General features: G+C 39.4%; 1 protein-coding gene across 4 annotated transcripts in view; it reads right to left on the bottom strand.

Moving 5' to 3' along the window:
• Positions 1–21457, bottom strand: part of LOC131431705 (protein sickie-like) — a 477836-nt gene that overhangs the window by 443101 nt on the left and 13278 nt on the right. For all 4 annotated transcript variants that reach the window (XM_058597568.1, XM_058597567.1, XM_058597565.1 and 1 more), the window contains exon 2: positions 894–3532. In XM_058597568.1, the coding sequence (XP_058453551.1) occupies positions 894–3464 (2571 nt within the window). In that variant the 5' untranslated portion in view covers positions 3465–3532. The remainder of the gene's footprint in view (positions 1–893; positions 3533–21457) is intronic.

The following is a 21457-nucleotide window of genomic DNA, read 5'->3' on the forward strand; positions in this document are numbered from 1 at the left end:
TACCTTAAGGATGATATAAGAGGCATGAATTAAAAGTGAAAGAGAAGAGTGTAGAATTGCAAAACTTCAGGAAAAATGTTTGGACATTTCAATCGCCACTCATCTGAATTAATGAACGAAACCCCTTCTTTCCACAGCATGCTATGTTTTTCGAACGATAGCTTTATGAACCGTAAATTCCGCTGTTGTTGTTGATGATGATGACTGTCGTGGTGGTGGTGATAATATGACTATCAACGCTTCATTCACTGAACAAACCAAACGTAATCTGATATCCAAACTCTCTCTCTCTCTCTGGGAAACCAAAAAAAAATTAAATCAACAAAGTCCACTGCGGGCGGGTAAATGACCAACAACAACATTTCACTGTTTCCAATAGATTTACCAACCTGGCCAACACACGATAAATAATGAAACACAAACGAACTTTAATTGCACACCACAGGTGCGAACAAAAAAAAACCCGCTGTCATTTGATAACATCCGGCTGGCCGCAAGATAATTAGTTTTGCAATTTGATTCGTCGGTCGCAGCCGCAGCGGACGGTTTGAAAAACGTTAAAACAATTATACTCTCCTCCCCAAACATGTTCCCATACCTTTTTGGCATAATTTACCGTCCACCTACCTGTCAGCCTCAAACCAAGTTGATTAAAACAAAACATCTCTCTGCCACCATTTTAGTTGCCGAATGTTTGCCACTTGGATAACCGGATCAGGTCACAAAACACCACCTGCTCGAGTTCTAATTAGCTATCATTCATTACTCGAAGCGCGTGAGTGAGGTGCGACCTGCGGAAGTCCTCGCACGTGATTGGATTTCGTTATTTGAGCTTACCGGTTCTACATTATCGGATTATTTATACAATGGAAAGGATTTGCCGCGTTACTCACCTGGATCAACTCCTGGATGCTGTCGCACTGCTCCAGAACCACTACCGTGGTGTCACTGTTGCCGTTGTTCGGATGTTGCTGCTCGGCGGCAAGAATTTGATTCTGCATGCTGTGCCCGGTGGAATCCGGAGGAGTCACCGGGCTGAGAAATCCACTATCGGCGTCGCTGTGGTTCGATAGTGGACGCTGTTTGCGAAGCCGACTGAAGAGTGGCGTCGCGTCGAGAGAACCATTTCGGGTTGCTGCCAAAGTTTGATTGTGGTGCTGCTGCTGCTGCTGCTGATAGGGGTGGTGGTGGTGGTGTTGGAGTGGGTGGGAGTTGTTTTTACTGATTGCCCCGGTGGAGGATTTCTGCAAATGTGGCAGGGAGACGCTGGATTTGAGGGAATCTAATGAAAAGGCCGGATGGGACAGGAGTGGGAGAAAGTGAACCTTGCTACTGGTGGTGGCGACGACGGCAGCCGAGGATGGGTCTGATTTAATTTTCGTCACCTTTGAAGACGGTAGGGATGCTGGTGAATCCGATGAGGAGGCAGGGGGGCTGATTGAAGATGGTCCATCGGAGCCGACTGTTGTTCCGAGGGCGGATGAAGCTTCATTACAGGACGAGGAGTCGTTCGTTTTTGAGCTGGAGGGTGGCGAAGAGGATGATGATTCATCACTTTTCCTTTGTTGCAGGGGCGAATTCGGTAGCGAAGTCGACGGGCGATGAAGTCGGCCGAACTCACTGACAGCTGTTTTGGTTACCACGCCGTAGTACGACGATTCCTGCTGGTCACCGTTGATTGAACCGGATATCGATTTGGTAACTACCTTCAACTGGTCAATCAAACGATTCCGGAATCCGTAGTCACTTTCGTCGGTGGATTCCAGATTCGACGAAGGAGTTTCGATCACCGAATTCACCATCGACGGATAGTCAGGACTGGATCCGCTGGAGGATGACGAGGTTCGTGTTTTGTTGAAAATTTCGTCGATCTTTTCTTCGACCTTCTCCAGAGACAACCGGTTCTTGGTTTCCACGTCGAACTCATCGGGTTCGAGGGTGAAATAGTTGTCCGAATCTCGATCGACGGCATCGTAGATCAACGGATTCTGGTACAGAATGGGATCGGCTAACTCGACCGATTCCGGAATCGGTCGCATTTTGTGTTCCTTCTCGTTGAAAAAATCTACCGAAGGATCAAACAGGCAGTAGTTTTCCAAGTGCGGCACTGCCCCTTTCCTCTGCCGCACGGGCAGATTCTTCAGTAGCAATGACGTAAACTCCGGCTTTGTGAGAATGTCATCCGGAGACCCATGAAAGACCTTTTCCGGTGATTCCGGTGCTGGGGGTGGGGGAGGTGTAGGTGGGGCTGGCAGTTCGGTTGCACTTTTGGAAGACATTCTGGTCGTCGCTTTCGGTGAGGGTGGCAGTGTCACATAATTATTACCTTTCTTCTCGCCGCCCGAACCCGAACCCGAACCCGAAGATGATATCAGCTTGCCGAGGCCGAATCCCTTGAGCTTGGACCTGGTGGTAGCCTCCTTCACTACCGGCGCAATGTCTTCATTTTTGCTGACAGGTTCCATTGAAATTAGATCCTGCTGAATGACTTCCGTCTTCTTTTCGTTTACCAAGGATACCGACGGAGGAGGCGGCGGCGGAGGATCTCGGTATAGGGGCAACGGCGGCGGTGGCACTGGCGACAACGGAGAAGTGTGAACTTGATCCGCGTCTGACAGGGTCGACTCGCTCGCACCGACCGATGCCGGAAAATCCCGATAAAGTTCTTTAAACTGTACGCCGGCGGTGTCACTGAGCGATTGCTGCCGGGAACGAACAGTCGTTTTTACCGTGCTGGATTTGATTGAAACAACCGCGTTTCCACCACTTCCGCTGGCCTCGGCCGGCGGACTTGGGAAGAAGGAAACTTTTTTCTGGCTTCGACCGGCGTTCGTCGCTGTTCCGGTGGAGGTTTGCTTTTCTCTTCTTTCCAACGTTCCACCGATGGTGATGGTTGATTGTTTGACTGGCTTTTTCGGAGGGATTATGTTGTTTTTAAGTTTTTGCTGCAACGGGAGAGCTGGGGCTTTATTGTCGTTGGCTGTTTTCGCTAGTAGATTGGATGTTTTCTGAAAGATGGATATTTTCGATGCTGCCGGGGGACTCTTTAGGTCTCCCGCAGTGTTTTTCCCTTTTGATTTTTTATTGCCATCGTCGGCCTTCTGTCGAAGTATTGCGATTTTCGACTGTTTCGTGGATCCACCAATGGATTTCATGTTTCCTCGATTAGGAACACTGGCTTCCTTCTCCTCTCCAGTGGCACCGATGGCCGCAGTTTTCTCATCCTGCCGGGTGTCATCACGGTTGACTGCAGCTGTTATATCGATCTCAATGGTAAACGGTTGCCGGTTTTCCGGTGGAGATGAACTAGTAGGCGTTGCCTCCTTGGATCCCTGCGAACAGGGCCGACGTTTTACCGTTCCCGTTTGAACGCTCGGTAAATCCCAATCAAGGGAGGCTTTGGTGGTTCGACGTGCCGAGGATAGTGTTTTCGGTGGATTGGCAACCCTGCTGCTCGGGATCATCTGACGGGACGGTACGCAGTCATTTCGATTAGCATAAGCAGCGCACTTTTCGGTTGCCTTACCGGGATCTGTGGGATGGGAATCAAGAGTATATGTTCACAAGGGTATGGGATGAAGTCGGAGGGGAAGATTCTGCCGAGGGTGGACGTTTACTTTTTTGTGTTCGTTTCAGGAGCATTTATGCTGAGGAAGTACTAAATCTCAGTCCAATGTTACGTAATGCGAAAGAATTATTCATGAGACTATATTTACCCAAATTGACTGTCTTGATGATATCTTAAAAAGAAAAACTTGCGAATTGAAAGAACCCGATAACCTTGAATAACTAACATTTGGTTGCTTTCAAATGGTATCAAAGTTTCTTTCTTGGACTTTCAAACGAATTCGATTGTCACACTCCTGTATGTTTTCACTTCCTCTCATCCCCAAATCAAAGATTTTCAAAAACTATCGATGAAACGGAAGTCTCAGAATTTAAAACGACCTCAAACATTGTTTTTCGGCATCTTCTTATTGAATGCGATCCAAAAACTGTACATATTATACACGGAGAACCCTTCGATCATAACATTGCGATATCGCAGTTTTTGATTTTTGCGATAGTTGATTCAACTAATTTCTTTTTGATTCAACCAATATGGTTTTTGATTTGCATATATTCAAGTTGTTGAAAATATGTTGTTTTGAATGCTGTCAAATGCCGGAGACAGTTGAAAGCAAAACAATAATTGCAATGCAAAATCAACAACTTTTTTAGTTGAAATCTGTTCGCGTCGCTTCAAAATGTCAATAAAAACAACATCGATGGTTAAAGCGTTTGGTGAAATTGTGTGCATTCGATTTGAGAAATTTATGATAACAAGTGTTTATCTAATAGCGGTGTTGTGATAAAGTTAACCTTGTTTAAGATGGAAAAGATTTGGTGACAAATTAGAAAATGTTAATGAATGATCATCTCGTAATCTTTCAGGTATGCGCAAAAATTTTATGCTTCAAATTTGATCATTGATTTACTTCCAGCAGACTGTTTTACTTCCAGCTGTTTGATACCGATGATGATGTTCATGCATTAGCAATACAATGCTTTTTGACATGAATTTACTTTTTATAAAAGTAACAGGAGCGAAGGGTTTCAAACACAAAGAACGCGCTGCGATTGAATGGCGTGTTTGAATTTCCGTCGCAAAATTCCAATTCCCAGCGGTTGATGCACCCAAGCTCATATAAATTGACTAAAATTATCAGTGCTTTAGTTCAACCGTTTGAAGGCATCATCTTTCAATACTCAGGTTTTAGGTAAATTTAATAATTTCGCTAATTTACTCGCCTCTCCGGGCACTTTTGCTGATTAAAAACGTTTTTCTACATCAATCATTTCCGATCGAATCAGAAGTATTTTTTTTAGAATTTAGATCTTTACTGATCTCGACTTGACATGATCATGATCATACAAAAATCAAAATTACTTAGAGAGCAGATCAGTTCTGATTTCGTAATGATAATTTATTCCTTGGTTAACATCACTTGAAATCAGCAGTGATCGGTGGTTTTCGCAGCCCTAATGACATTACATATCAATATAAAAGACTGTTTATATTTTAACAACGATATTTATTTTATGAATCTCAACATACCGAACTTATTTCAAATAGATCATGATGTGTATCAGTAAGCATATTTTGATTATTTTCGCAAATCAATATCATTGTTCGAGTTGATTCAACTATTTGCAATGTCTAAAACAAATAAAACCGATTTATTTTTCAACTAACAGACTTTTGTTCCAATAACAACACCAGTTATTTCAATGGGGCTGGGGTTCACTAGGAGATTGATAGTACCTATTAGCTCTCTCCGGACTGTACCAGCCTAGATGCCGTGTGGAATCCGGCGGAAAAAAATGAACCAAGAAATGAACCACTGGGTTCCTGCTTCCATGTCGTAAAAGGCGACAATTGCAGGAGTTTCTTTTTCCTTTTCAACGTTTCACTTCTAATTACTCTATTTTACTTCTATTCATTCAACCTATCAATTTCCGTCTAGCTTCGGAGAAAAGTTTTATTTAGAATGTTTTCTTCTTCCATGTTATTGATTGTCTTTCAGTACTATAAATTGAATGATAAAAATCAACTGTTGCGCAAATCCGTTGATATTACAAAGTTAATAACAGAGATAACATATATCGGTATATTGAATGCATAGAAAAGAAATACACTGAAGTCTTTTTTCATGCGAGTTTACGTACCGCATAAAAAAAACGCATAAAAAACCGCATAACTCTGAAACTTCGCATAAAAAATCCGCAGAAAGGAAACCGCATAACTCTGAAAATTTGCATAAAAAACCGCATAATTCTGAAAATTCGCCTAGAAAAGTCGCATAAAAAACGCATAAAACAAGACCTTAGTGTACTTGATATTAATATTTCAAACAATAAATTTATATTTTTCTCGGTAGCCGGCTGCCCAGATCAACCAATATAATCAATTATTAATTTTAATGAATAATTAAAATAATAAATCGGAAATAATAAAAAATCAAGACGCGTGAGAAATCTGTTGACCTCTATTTGGCGATTTAAAATGATTTTATAACAACTGTTCAGAATATGTCAATGCAATGAATCACCTCATTTGTCTAAATCCTATTTACTCGTTTATTTTGTATCACGTAATTTCATTTATAAAAAATAGGGAAGTTTTTATTCTTTTCGTGATAGTATTGCAAATTTTTCTTCAGTTTCCTCGAATAAGAGCTGTGAATCAAGACTTCTCGGGACTTCAAATTAGGATATTGTTAAAACGTTCACTCGGGGAGCCAGTGAGTTTAGTGATTCATCCGAGCAGCTTGAAACCGGAACATACTGAGTCGGGCGCGCGAATAATATCAATACTGAAATTTTTACTAACAAGTATCCTTCTCCCGTGACACTTGTGGAGTGCGCAGTAGTATATACGGCCTCTAGTAACAACAAGTGTTGAACTAACATCCCTTCCCATTCCTTAGACGAACTACGTTCGGGCCTGGCCGGCGTCGGTACTGATCAATGAATTTTGAACATTGAATTACATTGAAGGATGATTTACCAGTCCCAGGATGGATCCTCTAGAAACTTCCTGTACAATTTCAGCTAATCCCGATCAGTAACGGAGTAGCAACCAGGGGTGGTCGCTCAAGCTCAAGCTCAAGCTCAAACTCTGATGATGATGAAAGAATTTACAAACAAACTTTGCAGAATGTGCTGCTTTTTACATTCTAACATAGTATCGAAATTTTCTATCAATCGTCACTCTGTATTAATGGAACCGGGAGTTGGACACAGAAGCAATTCAACAGCAATACTGTTCGTAAAAATCGTTTGGCAACTAAGGACATAAAGGAAATAGTTTGCCAAACGGAACCCAAAGAATATGCGAACGACCGGCTACTCAACCTCCAATGGAAGTTGACTATTAATGTCATCTTCCCTTTCTGAACAGCCTAGATAACCGTGTAGTGTCGGCAGTAGTTCCCAACAGGCTAAGAATAACGCCACGGTCCACCTGTTCCGGTGGTATGAGTCCACCAAACAGGTAAGTCGTGTGGCATCCGGCGGAATTATTTCGATCAAGAATTGATTCACTGGTTTCCTGTTCCATGTCGTAAAAGGCCACTAAAACAGGAGCTCGCAAGTCAAGGTGTATTTTCGTGCCAATGACTGAATGACTGCTGGAGCCTGAAAGAGGCAGTCGTAAACGGAACACTTGTGGGCTTCACCCCCACGTCACAGTTAGACTGACTGATTAAAGGCATAGACAGAAGGTATGTCTATCTTTCGGTATATTTTCCGTATAACCGATCTTCACCGAGATGATAAATGATTCGCGTTACGCATATTACTTTTTAAAAAAATCCAAATTTACTCAAAAGTGCCGAAAAAAGAACAAACGGATTCCTGCACAAACGACGACACAAAAACACCTGAAATTACGTCGGTATATGGGTGGCCTAATACTCAAATAAATATAAATCACAATAGATGTCGCCTTTGCGCATAATAGCCTTTTCATAGAAGCCACTCGGCCAACCTGCCCTTCGGCCTACTAGCCCCGGTCACCCCTATTTAATCCAATCCCGAATTGATTGCGTGGATCTTTTTCAACAGCTAAACATGAATATTCATCGTCGTAACTCTGAAAACAAATTTAAATTCTAGATAGTTACGATAAACGATGTGTAAGATGTATCATTTGGATAAAAGATGAGAAGGTTCTATGCCTGTTGGAGAAGGAAAAATTAAAACTCAGCTCCACTAGGCTTTTCCGTTGCTTTTAAATAAATAGGAAAATAACTAATGTCGTTTTCCATTGATTCCACTCGCTCGGTGCCAGTGGTTTGCCCTGACAGTTGATCAATTAAACGGTTGCTGCTCTGAAAAGAAAACGGGTGCAAAATAGTTGCCCGCGAATTGCCCCGAAAGTGGATTTTTTTCGTGCGGTGCAAATCAATGAAACATTTTTGATTGCCCGACTGCAGGAAAAGTGCACGAATCGAGCAAAACACTCCACGAGTGTTCTCAATGAAAAACGACATAAATAACTGTTCTGAAACTACGTTGATGGTATTAAATCTGTACTGTGAATTGCTTTAAAACACTGTATTTAAATATAATTTCATATTGAAACATTGCACCAAAGCAGTTTCAAAACTTGCCAAAGACTCCTAATGCCCGTGGATGAACTTTGATTTGTTGGCTTCACTGAATATCAAAAACAATCGCTGAAAGCGATCTCATCGAGATGCTGAAAATATTCACATAGTGAAATTGTTAGAACATGTTTTTAAAAAAACTGGATTTTCCTTAGAAACAAGTAAATAAAATATATTTCGAAAGGATATTGAACAATACGTTACACTTAAAGGTTTGTATAGACATTAATCTGCTAACAACCGATAAAAACAATGTTTGTGAAACTTTACACAAACACTTCACTACAGTTGGATTGAAATACCTCGACTGGGTCTTGCTCACTGCAAAAGATAGACCCAGTAGCAAAGATAATTAAAAATAATTCCTTTTCTCGAATCCTATCCGAATCCATTAACATGATGATTTAAATTGGAATTTATCCAGAATATCTCCAAGTCGCCAATGTCGTCTCAATATTCAAATCAGGTGATTCTAAAAAACCTGATAATGATCGTCCAATTTACAGTGATTTAGTCTAAAAAGTACTACGGTACTTATTATAAATTTTCAGATAACTCTGAAACTTTTTGGAGTAAACAATAAACAATTTCTGTTTCAACAGACTTCGCACCCGATTCTTAAGTGTACAGAATCATTGCATGGCTAGTACTATGGATCCTACTGACACTAAGAATCCTTCCAGGTCGGGGCTCGAACATACGACAACTGGCTTGTAAGACCAGCGTCCTATGCATTAACCCCAACACAGTGTACTGCTCATGATTAAATTGAAAGCCATTTAAAACTTTGTTGCCTTCAACAAGAACGGTATGACTAATCCACGTGAAATGCCTCGAGCATGCATACTTGCAAATAGTGCTCTCGTTGTTTCTCTCATATCGGAGCTCACAACTCGGGATATTTGTGCTGTCACAGTTGGTAGGACTGTTGATAGACAGGAAATATGTCTATTGTTCGGCATATTTGCCGCGTAACCAACCTTCGCCAAGCGATGACTTCAAAAAGGTGGTATCATACTGTTGCAAAAGTGATTTACCGCTTGTAATCGGCAGTGACATAAATGCTCACCATATCATTTGGGGCCGCACAGATATAAATTCGAGGGGTTCTGATATGATGGAATTTGTGAGCAGTAGAAACCTGCACATAGTCAATGCAGGAAACCGTCCAACTTTTGCGAGATCTGGAAGAGAGGAGGTTTTGGACGTAACTCTCTGCTCTGATAGAATTGCGCATGAGTTGGTGAATTGGCTCGTCTCCGATGAGCTCGAACCTTCGTTGTCTGATCATAAGTACATATTCTTTGATCATTCAAACGTTAAATTTGATGTTGTCGCATATCGTAATCCCAAATCTACAAACTGGGACCTCTATGAAGAGGGCTTGGCGATTAGATTTTACGGCTACCAACCAACAATTGAAGCCTCAATTGATTTGGAAAATGTTGTCGACGAGACAAATTCACTCATAGTTGCAGCATATGAAGAGGCTTGTCCACTTCGGACTGTGCGAGCTACTAGAGGAACTCCTTGGTGGAATGCTGAACTTGCTAGACTGAGGAAACTATGCAGAAGAGCTTGGAACCACCGACGCATAGATGGATCGGAGGCATTCGTGTCGGCTCGAAGGGCTTACAAAAATGCTCTTCGATCGTCTCAGCGAAGTGGTTGGAAAAGCCTCTGCACAAATGTCTCTAGTCTCAACGAGGCTAGCAGATTAAATAAGTTACTTTCGACTTTAATGTCAGTTTCTTAAGAACTTCAGATGGTGAACACTAGTCTGATGAAGGTGATGTACTTCACTATCTTTTGTCGTGAATACGACTTACTTCACTATGGGGTGCCTTTTCAAAATTTACCCTCTGAGAGAGTGATAAGATTTTGATCGCGAATATCTCTTGTTGTATCTAACGAATCAACATAATTTTTGCTACATGCCATCGGAAATATGATCACAATTTCATGATAAAATATTCACTTGTGTAACATAATCTCAAACAATTCAAAATTAAACTTTTCTGAAATGTTTGGTATAAACGAGTATCAAAGGGGATAATCCATAAGGCGCGTTTGCCTTGCTCGTATTTTTAAAGCTCATAGCTCAGTGATCTGTGAAAGGATTTATATAATCTAACTACCAATAGAATCGAAATTTTTCAACTTAAACGTGTATTTCAATAGTACACTATTGAAAACCCTGTCTCATTTGACCCATGTCAACACCAGCCAATCAGAACGCGTTCTGAGGAAGAGAACAAAATATCTGCTGCTGTACAACAAATCGTTCGAGAAAATGTTCCGAACAGTGTTTAATATCGTAGTGAGTTCCACAATTTGGTCCTTCTGAAAGGCAGGAATGAATCCCGTACAGCATCCGGACAGTTTCTTTCAATGAAATGCAAATCCGAAATGAAATATCGAAATTAAAATTCTATATGCTGCTATTTTTATAGCCGTTAGGACCGCCCATTAGTGAAAAAACTACAAACGAAATCAGGTAAAATCAAGCGTCTCAACAAAAATTGGATCAGTTTGGATTCTATCGCCACTGCGAGCAGATATATTTTGTATCGTTTGCAAAGCTAGTTTCGCTTTCGACAAGAGCGATTACGTCACAGCTGTCAGTCATTTGCATTGATGAAAAAACAACGGTGGAGAGCATTACACAAAATCAGCCGTTCTAATGGCTCTAAAAGTTTTCTAAGGAACTATTAGGATTTGTTGTTCGCAAATCGAAGGGAAATATCCTCCGTTTAGTGCAAATCTAGAACTGTTTGATTAGATTTGTGCACTTTTCGCTGTGTGAAATTCACAGTAATCGAGATCAAGTGAAGCCTTCTTTGTTTTTGCCAAAAATATGGAAAAGGGGAATGTTTGCATAATTCATACAATTGATTGATGTGAACTAATTGATATTCGGAAGTGTTAAGGAACATGTCAGTTGTTTTCCTATTCACGACATCCAGTTACCATGTCTCTGACATTACCCACCTGCCTTTTTTGACATTTTTAGAATCCAGCCCTAAAGTTGAGTTCCTTGTCCAGAGTCCAAGGTCAGAATCGAATTCCAAAGCTCTGGACCTGAAACCGAATTTTAGAACTTGATTCTAAGCCTAGATCTGGACTGGGAACAAAATTTCGGAAACTAAAATTAACGTTCAGATCAGAACTCAGTTCCAAAATTCCTGTCCGGAATTCTGATGCCTAATTCAATTTCAAAAACTGAGTTCTTAACATGGAATTTTGGAACTTTTAGTTGTATTTCCAGAATTCAGTTCGAAAATTCATTTAAAAATCCAGGTTCGGAATTCAGTTGCAGCCCTAGAAATTGTTCAAAACTCAGCTTAAAAAAAGAAGTGTTACTGAAATCAGGAACTAGATTCTAGAGATTTTTTATCGAAATTCCGGATCTTGTTTTTAGGACTGATTTTCTGAGCTGAATTGTTTATCCAAATTTGAAATCTGAATTTTGGATCGGAATTTTATAACTAAAATTTATCTGCAGACCACAATCCAAGTCCACACCTTAGTGCTAGGATTCAGTTTCGGAATTCAGGCTCAGAATTCAGTTCCAGAATCTAGCATTGAAATTGAGTTTCAAAATCTCGGTTTCAGTTTTAGCATCCGGATCCTGAAATCCAGTCCCAGAATTTAGAATGAGGAATTCCGTCAGGACTGCAGATTAACCATTGCACTTCGGTGCAATATAAAAAAGTATTTAGCAAATAGCGTTAACTTTATGTCTGCTTAGTTTTGTGTTAATCAGTTCTATTTGAACTGCTCTGAACTAACGTGACTAAGACTAAACGTAAAGAAATATTGAACCATTCATTTTATTCGTATTCACGTCATCCGGTTATGTCTCTGACACTACCCACCCGCCTTTTTTTAAGGTGTTTTTAAAACTAATTTAAATAAGTTAAAAAAAAATAACACCCTTTCAATTTTCTCTTCAAATTTTACGTATGTTATGACCTTTCAGGAACCGCATAGAATACATTTTTATCGATCTGCAATCTAATATTTGATATTTGAAGCTTGACTAGTTTTTGATGAAAAAGCAATCAAAACTTTCTACTGGTAGCTCATATGAAAAAGCTTGGTTGAGCAAAATTGTGCGCAATGATTAGTTCAACAGCTCTTCTGAAGACAACTTTTCCGTAGAACGTTTCACAAAAAAAATTTGAACAAAAAAGCCACCCTACTTTTACTCGGGAAAATGATGTAACTCGATCAAATGAAAAGCTAGAGATGTGTTTTGTTTCAGCAAAGCTGCCGAAAATAAAATTTCCTACAACTTTATTGTACAACAAAATCATGTTTGAGTTCAATTAAGAAAGTTAGATTTCAGATTTCAATCTAAAGGAGGACCACCCTAGTAACTTTTTTCATCAAAAGGAGCGCCATTTGATTACAAACAACTTTTGTGAAGACACCAACTACAAAAAACTAATATTTAATAGTGAAATATGTTTGTCATTCTAATTTCCCGTTTCGGATCATAACGTAATAATAATAATACCATAATAATACCCTTCTGACTTAGTCATGTGTAAAGAACCTTAGTTTTCACTTCCTTTTAAATACGCGACATTTTGAAAATGCAGAATTTCAACCGCACAAACAAGTCAACAAACGAAAGCTGACAGCCAAACGCACAGCATGCTGTGATCTGAGCATAAAAAACCATCACAAATACATGCGTGCAACACAACTGTATGTGGATAGCTTATTTTCGATACACTCCTTAGAAACCAAGTAGGTTCTCAGACTATTCGAACTATTTGCTTCCCACTTGGAAAATGCATGATATTTATCATAGGCTGGAAAAAAAAACTCCGGTTTTCAGTGACCGGAAACAAGCTTACAGAAATTTTCTCAAAAATTGCTGAAAATTTCAAAATGGTCTCTGTATTTCGTCCAACGTTGCCAAAATTTCTAGTAGTAATCTTTAACGAAACGATTTCAAAGCAGTCTGAAAGTTCACCGAAAACTATTACAAAATCCTCAGATGTGGTCAAAAACATCCAAAAATTGTTTGGAAATATTTTTGGTAATCCAACTAATATCCTAGAGATCGATTTGGTTTAGTGAAAATTTACACAGTTTACTATTTATGGATAAATTAAAATCCATTTAAAAATGTTTACAACTATCGTTCAGAGCTAGACTCTTTTCGTGGTTATAAAAAAACACAAACGTTTTATTTTGCATGCATGCCGCTCAGTCTAGAATTTCTTTGTATTGAATTGCTGTAACTGCTATATCTGCTTATACTGAACTACGATTATCTCCGGGTTACGAGTGAAACTGAAATTAGTATTGCTTGTTAGTGTGTCGTAATGAAATCAAAGAAATTCAAACATTGTATGGATAGCCTTCAATCGGAATAAAAGACCATGAAGTTCGGCCGTTCATCGCCAGTAACGATTTCAAGTGAAACAAAGCTCGAATATGAAAGTCCTGTTCGCTGCACTAGCAGTACTACTGTTGCTTGCTGGGGAAATTGTGTCTGACGAGGAAAATGAGCCATGCGAACTGTTTTGTATGTGGATGCGATGGAAGAATCAGCATGAACAAGTGAAGGCTTGATTGGGCCATTCTAAAAACTAAGTAACTTGTAAACTTCACTGTTACCCAAATACCAATGATGGTAGTTTTGCTTTAAAGATGAAGAAATAAACTATCGAAACGTTGGCAATTAACTTGAAATAGTTATTTCTAAGCAATCTTTTAAAACAATGCCAATGGAGTTTGTAACAAAAGCGAGTAGTTTTCATGATGACATCAATTCCTTAAGATTGTATTAAAAGAAACCACTATGGAAACTGAACTCGTGGAAAAAACAAATTAACTAGTTTTTGCTATGGCTAAGTGGAAACATATATTGGAGAAGCCAAATGAATAAGAAACTCACAGAAAAGATGATTTTTTGAAAAAAAAAAATGCTCGGAGATAGGAGTTAGGACTCGAACCTGTGTTCTCATGCAATCCGTGCATACGCGTTACCATTTTGTCACCCTAAGACACGGCTCTACTACACGATCGGATTTGGTAAAGCGTACATCGAACATGCTCAAAATCCTAGCCGCCTCACGACCGGTATCATATATCCAAATATCTTCTCTGTTCATCAGACAACAAACACTAGTCTTCTCGCTCTATACCTATTCTTCCGGTCAAGCACTTTTATATGACTTTACCGACAAAGTGTAGCCTTTTTTCCTCAATACACTAAATTTTACTCGGAGATGCTTGACCAGATTTTCAAAATGTTAGACAAATAAAATAACATTAAGGGCTGAGGACAGTACCGTAAAGTGGTAGGTTTTTTGCTATTATCCCGTTTCAAATTAAATTTTCTTGAAAACGGTGCAGAATATAGAAAAACCCACCTGACAATCTCTTCGAAATTCAGTTGAGAATATTCTGTGAAATTTTCAGAATGATTCATTGAGTTTAGCGGTCGTGTTGTATTTGTTTCTGACTGAAGAACTGCTGAAAATTGGAACGCTCGGAAATGCATACCTCTACTTGTTCATCGAATATCTCGGCTTTGAAGGCTCGTATCATAAATCTACCGTGACAAAGTCTAGATAATTTAGTTTAGATGCGATTAGTACATAAAAACATATATGTTATCGCGATAAAAATAAAGTCTTGTATTTTTCTGTGAAACAAAGTCAATTTCAATGCATCCGCCATTTTTTTTCGCTTTGGTTTCCTGATAGCATTCTGAAAAAGAAGCGAGAAATAATATTAACTCGACAAGGCTGCCAAACACACAGACATTCAATCTTTGTGAAAGTTGAATATGTTTTCATTGTTCATTGGAATCCATGTAATGTCCAACCCATACGATAGATTAATGTGATAAAACTTCTCATCAAAATAATAAAATGTATGCTGGCAACCCGGTACAGTTTGCTCATATACGAGAGAGTACAGGAGAAATACGATGCGCAAAGGGAATTGAGCGAGGGAAATCAGAAGCCAAAGATCGATGTTAGAAAGAGTGGCCAGTTGTTTGGGATTGCCTGGAAAGTTGTCTATCCTTCAAAGACACAATTGTTTTGTATAATATTTGGAGGGTTTGGCATTCTGCCACTACAACTAAAGGTATTCAAGGTTGACCATGTTTTGATTGTAAAATCTTTCACATAGTTAGAAACCAATTTGGAATGCTTTGATATGCTCTATTGTTACAGTTGTTCTAAACGATCCAGCTTCAATTTTCATACCAGTATTAAAATATCAAGGTGCGCTTTCGATTCTAAGCTCACTTTCAAGAATCATATTGCTTTCATTTAATCTTAGACTTACATAAACTAGCTTAGTCTGTACAGTGGCTTCTTTAAATACATATGTATAGAATTGATGTCATCGTAAAAAGATCTATCGAAAACTAATTTTTTTTTAATTCCTTCAACTACCGTGTTGTGCTACCACATATCACCTTAACCGCATTGTGTATCACTCATTTTTTCAAGATATCCTTTTTTCTGTTTGGCACAATCAAGCATGCAATCGTTCATGTAGGTGCATCCATCGCTTCCACAGACAGGCGATTCAAATAGATCGCAATAGCAATTTTCCTCGTCGGTCAAAATTTCCCCGGCAAGCAACAGTACTGCTAGAACGGTAAACAGAAAAATCATTTTCGGATCTTTGTTTCAATGGTAACTGGCGATGAATATCGAATTGGATGATTTTTTATTCCAATTGGAAGGCATCGATGCCTAGTTCAGCTTGAATAATGTTGGAATTTCCGTTGATTTGGTTACGATAAATCAACAAGCGATACTAATTTCAGTTCCACTTGTAATTGGTTGCGAATCGTGGGTGCATGTTACAGTTTCCGAACACAAGACGTTCAACTGCGAACTGTTATACACGGACAAGTTGAAGACGGGACGTAAAGGAAAATAAAAAGGTTGTGTTCTTTCATCATTAAAAGAGAAAAAAAAACCCTAAACTATAGTTGTAAAAGTTTTAAATGGTTTTCAATTTAATCACGAGTAGTACACTGTGTTGGGGTTCAATGCATAGGGCGCTGGTCTTACAAGCCAGTTGTCGTATGTTTGAGCCCCGATCTGGAAGGATTCTTCTGGAATCAGGAATCAGAACAAATTGGCTCAAATGGCACGTTCCCCTTGATATTTGGTGATTTGTGCTTTGCCATCAATTTGTTTTTAGCATCATTTTACCGATATATAAGAGGGAAGGATTGAAAGGAAATGGTAAGGGTTGGAATAGGAAGATGGGAAAAATTGACGACACAAAAACACAAAAAAGCAGAAGTGAGTAACCCCTAAGGGATACTGAACAATCTGCTGGGGATCACACTTAGTGGAAGCAGAATTCTGAACCTCTATGAGCTCCCGAAAAGTCTGGTGTAAAACCTATTTAGGTTTGTTACTATGTGCGTTCTTTCTGATGAACGATGCACAGTTTATAAAACCTCCAACCCCCGAGAGGATTTAGAGATTTTACAAAAGCGACACCATTCTGCACTCCCGGAAGAATGCAGAACGATTCGCAGTATGTACGAGCAGAAGTAAATTCGGTACCCCATAAAGGATGCCAAACAATCTGCTAAACCCTATTTAAGGTGAATACAGGAAGGATTCATTCACTCCAGGAAGAACGATGAACCCCTCTGACTATAGCTCCCTACCACATTGGGTGAGAAACGAGAGAATATCCTTCAATTTTAGCTCCGCATACACAGACTCAACCATGTATGGAGAACCAAAAACCCGGATACGTAGCTGCGTCAATGCGGGACAGTTACATATCAGATGATATGAAGTACCATAATCGCAGTCACACAAATCACACGAATAATACTCGGCACATTGAATAGTAGCCATGTGATAATTGAGTTTGCAATGTCCAGTCAGAGCTCTGACCAGAATACTGCAATGATGCTTGGAGAAATGCAGTAGACATTTTGACATTTTCAGATTTAAATCTGGTAGAAATGCTTTTGTCTGAGCGCAAGTTTGCAAGCTGCGCCAGTAGCTGGCATGTTTGGATGCAGCCCAAGAACGAATCTTGTGCTTCATCCAACTAGTTGAAAGTGGTAAAGCTGGTTCAGAACCAACGAAATCACTCGTTGCACCAGCTCTAGCCAACTCATCAGCCCATTCATTTCCAGTAATACCAGAATGGCCGCGTACCTATAAGAAGTAAATAGCATTTGAAATGCTGAGGTCTTCAATTTGAGTTCGGCATGCGATCACTAGATTCGACCGTGAGTCATTCGAACTGAGTGCTTTTAAGGCTGCCTGACTGTCGGAACAAAAATAACTTCGTTTACCACAGATCCTCTGCTGAAGTGCCGATTGTACTCCACGCAGAATCGCGTAGATTTCTGCTTGGAACACAGTACAGTATCTACCAAGTGAATGAGACTGCTATAGCCTCATTTCACGACAGTAGACACCAGCACCAGCACGACCATTCAACAGAGAACCGTCCGTATAACAAACTATGTGTGCATCAAGTTGTCGTTCCAAACAACCAGTCAACCATTCCTCACGAAGAGGATAGGCTGACACTTGTAGGGGGGAGACTTTACAACACACCCTGCATCAACGTGACGCTGACACATCGGTTTCTTAGCTTCCGGCGTAACATCGAAACATGTCAATACATGAATCGACCCGAATCCACGAGGCGACAATTTCCACGCGACTAAGGCAACCGTGGGAAACAAAATTTACTGTGATTTAGTCTAAAAATACTACGGTACTTATTATTGATTTTCAGATAATTCTCTGAAACTTTTTACAGTAGTCGAAACAATAAATAAGAAATTGGAATAATGCCATACTGAAAATTAAATTTACACAGTGTACTAAAGCAAAGTCCTGGCATTACATTCCTTTTGTGGAATTTGGCCTTTCTGTTTCAATAGGCTTAGAATCAAGTTCTAAAATTCGGTTTCAGGTCCACGGCTTTGGAATTCGATTCTGACCTTGTACTCTGGACAAGGAACTGAACTTTAGGTCTGGATTCTAGAAATGACAAAAAAACTGGTCTTGGATCCTAAAACTGAATTTCAGGACTGAGTTCTGGATTCTGGACCTAGATGCTGGTCTGAACTGAACAATTCAACTACGCAGGCTAATTAGTATTGCATATTCTAACAGATAAGTAATTCAAATAGTTCTTCATATAACATTTGGAGCCATTAGAAGGGCTGATTTTGAATAATGTTGCCCAAGGTTGTCCAGTTTTCCAGTTGTACAGGGTTGTAGATTTGAGATGGCTCTTGACGGATAAACTCGGTAAACTCGTCCGAAATTTGGTTCGGAATTCGTTGTGATTTCCAAATGGATTCTAAAGAAGATGAAACATTTGGAACTCACAATGAATTCCGACTCAAATTCCAGACAACTTAACTAAATAACGCTCCCATGACGACTGACGACTTCCACTGGCAAGCTCGACACAATTTTGCTGTTCGGCGCTCGCTTCATTAAAAAAGTGTGAACTCTCTCGTATGTCTTGCTTCGACAACCGTTGCTCAGAAAATCATGGCGAAAAGTGGAATGTTCATCTTTTATACCGATGCAGTTGTACAGCAGCCGATGTTTTGTTCTCTTCCTCAGAACACGTTCTGATTGGCTGGTGTGGATCAAACCAGACAGGGTTTTCAATAGTATACTATTGAAAAACTTCAAGTTGTTGCAAATTTTCGAGTCTATTCATAGTTAGATTATCAAAATCCTTCTACAGATCTCTGAGTTTTGAAAATAAGAGAAAGGCAAACACGTGTCATGATTTTGCCTCTTTGATTCTCGTTGCTACTAAACATTTCAGAATAGGTTTATTTTGAATTATTTGAGATTATGTCATACAAACTGAAAATTTTATTATAAACTTGTTGATCATATTTCCGAAGGCATGTAGCAGAAATTATATTGATACGTTAGATACAACAAGAGATATTCACGATCAAAAACTTATCACTCCCTCAGAGGGTAAATTTTGAAAATGCACCCCATAATAAAGTAAGTCGTATTCACGGCAAAAACTCAAAAGCATTGCATTACTCTTAAACGCCTAAACGTATCAACATACTTCCTTTAGCAAAATAATAGTATCGAACTAGTTCTACAAGTGTTCCATACATTGTCCTTTCGAGAAATGAGACACACAAAAACTACAGAGGCAGAAAATCCGGTTCTTCCAACCCGAAACTAGACCAGAAAGTGGTATCTCTAATCATGAAGAACGAATCAATGTCAATACGTGATTTGGCCAAAAGAGCAGGAACGAGTGTCGGAATGATCCAGCGTATCAAGAGGTGAAATCATCTGAAGACCTACAAGAAGCAGAAAATCTCGAAACAAAGTGTAGAACAGAAGAAGCGAGGGCCCGGAAATTGTCTTTCGGAGTGTCCGAATGCATGCGTTTTGATGAACGATGAGACTTATGTAAAGGAGGACTCAAAAACCTTTTCAGGTCCACAATACTTTACTGTCGTCGTTGGGGAGGATGTGAGCAATACGGACAGGTCAATTCAAGTGGAGAAACTCGGTCGAAAGGTACTGGTATGGCAAGCAATATGTTCCTGTGGTTTGAAGTCAACCAGTTTTTACACTACCGGAACTATAAATGCAGAAATCTATCGATCTGAGTGTTTCCAGAAGAGATTGCTGCCTTTATATAAGAAGCATAGTACACCTCCACTGTTTTGGCCGGATTTAGCGTCGGCCCACTATGCCAAAACCACTCTCAATTGGCTTGCGGAAAAGGGTATAAATTTCGTTGAGGAAAATATAAATCCACCAAATTGCCCTCAGATTCGACCCATCGAACGTTACTGGGCAATCGAGAAGAGGGTCTTCAAGAAGACTGGTAAGGCAGCTGGGAACATGCAGGAGTTCAAAAAAATTTAGGCTCAAGCGTCCAAAAAATGCGTTGCAACTCTTGTCCGGAACTTGATGAAGAGCGTTCGATCAAAAGTTCGAAAATTCGTGAAGGAATAACTAAATATTCATCCGGTTTTCATTATGCTCAAGTTTAACCTCGTACAATAAAGGATCAATTTTTAGTTTGAATAAAATATCGTTTTTTATCATAATTTGAAAGAAAAATTTGTGGATAGCTTTTTCATATAGAAATTTTTCAATTTCGGAAATTTCATGTACTCCTCCCTATGGTGATTTTTCAAGATCGAAAATTTTCAAACCTTAACCGCCTTGCAGCATCCCTTTCCCATATCCGATTCAGCACAAATTTTGTATGGGGACTTTTTTCGAGGTGCTTTAACTTCTGAGCTCTACCGCTGTACGAAATTAGAGTAGAGGTGATCGCTAAATATTGACACCCTTATATATATCAGAGGTGAATCAAGATTTCCGATTGAGAATCGAAAAATCGAACACCGTGAATTGAAAAATTAGATAATAAAACTTAAATTGTTACCAAATTGTTACTCTTTTTATTGCGCTGAAACAAATTTGCTTTCATTCTCAGAAGCCAACCATGTGAAGGCGAAGAGCTTTAGCTGCTCTCACAAAAACTCGTTCGCGCATTCATGTACCGCGGCAGAAATGAATGTACAACTAATCTTTTTAAGATCAGTTGATCAGTGATCTTTGAAACACAGCTATCAAAATCAATACTGATCTTCCGTCACACAAAATCGGTAGTGATTTTGAGCTACTATTATCACCGATTTCCATAAGATTAAATAGACGATTCGATCAACTGGTTAATATTACCCTATTTAGCTTGGATATTATACACAGAAGTAACAGGAGCGCAGCTGTAGGCGCAGCGTTTGAATTGGCTTAGCAAAATCCTGCGCTCCTGTTACTTCTGTGTATAATATTCAAACTAAATAGGGTAATATTAACATGTTTTTCTTATTATTATATTTATTATTCATCGCAGCATGTATGTTAATATTAGTAGCTGTACTCCACCACGACGGTATTACTGAATAAATTTCAAATACGTCACGAAACATGGAATTTCGATGCGACCGATGAAACAAACTCACCTAACGAGCCTAAAATTATTGATATCGGATAATCCATATTCGAGAAACACACACACACACAGACAAAATGGCTCCGTTCGAACACACAGGGTTAAATGGCTCCGTTCGAAAATCGGTTTTTCCAGCAATTGTGTAACACCTTTCTATAGAGAAAGGCAAAAACGACGAAGTAATTTTGCAAAATGACAATGTTCACCCACTTGATGCCACCCTAGCTGCTGTCGAACCATTTGTTTGAAGCTAGTTTCGAACCTAGTTTCAAAACTGTAGAACTGAAAATCGA

This window comes from Malaya genurostris, chromosome 2 (genome assembly GCF_030247185.1).
Source record: "Malaya genurostris strain Urasoe2022 chromosome 2, Malgen_1.1, whole genome shotgun sequence".
NCBI classification, from domain to species: domain Eukaryota; kingdom Metazoa; phylum Arthropoda; class Insecta; order Diptera; family Culicidae; genus Malaya; species Malaya genurostris.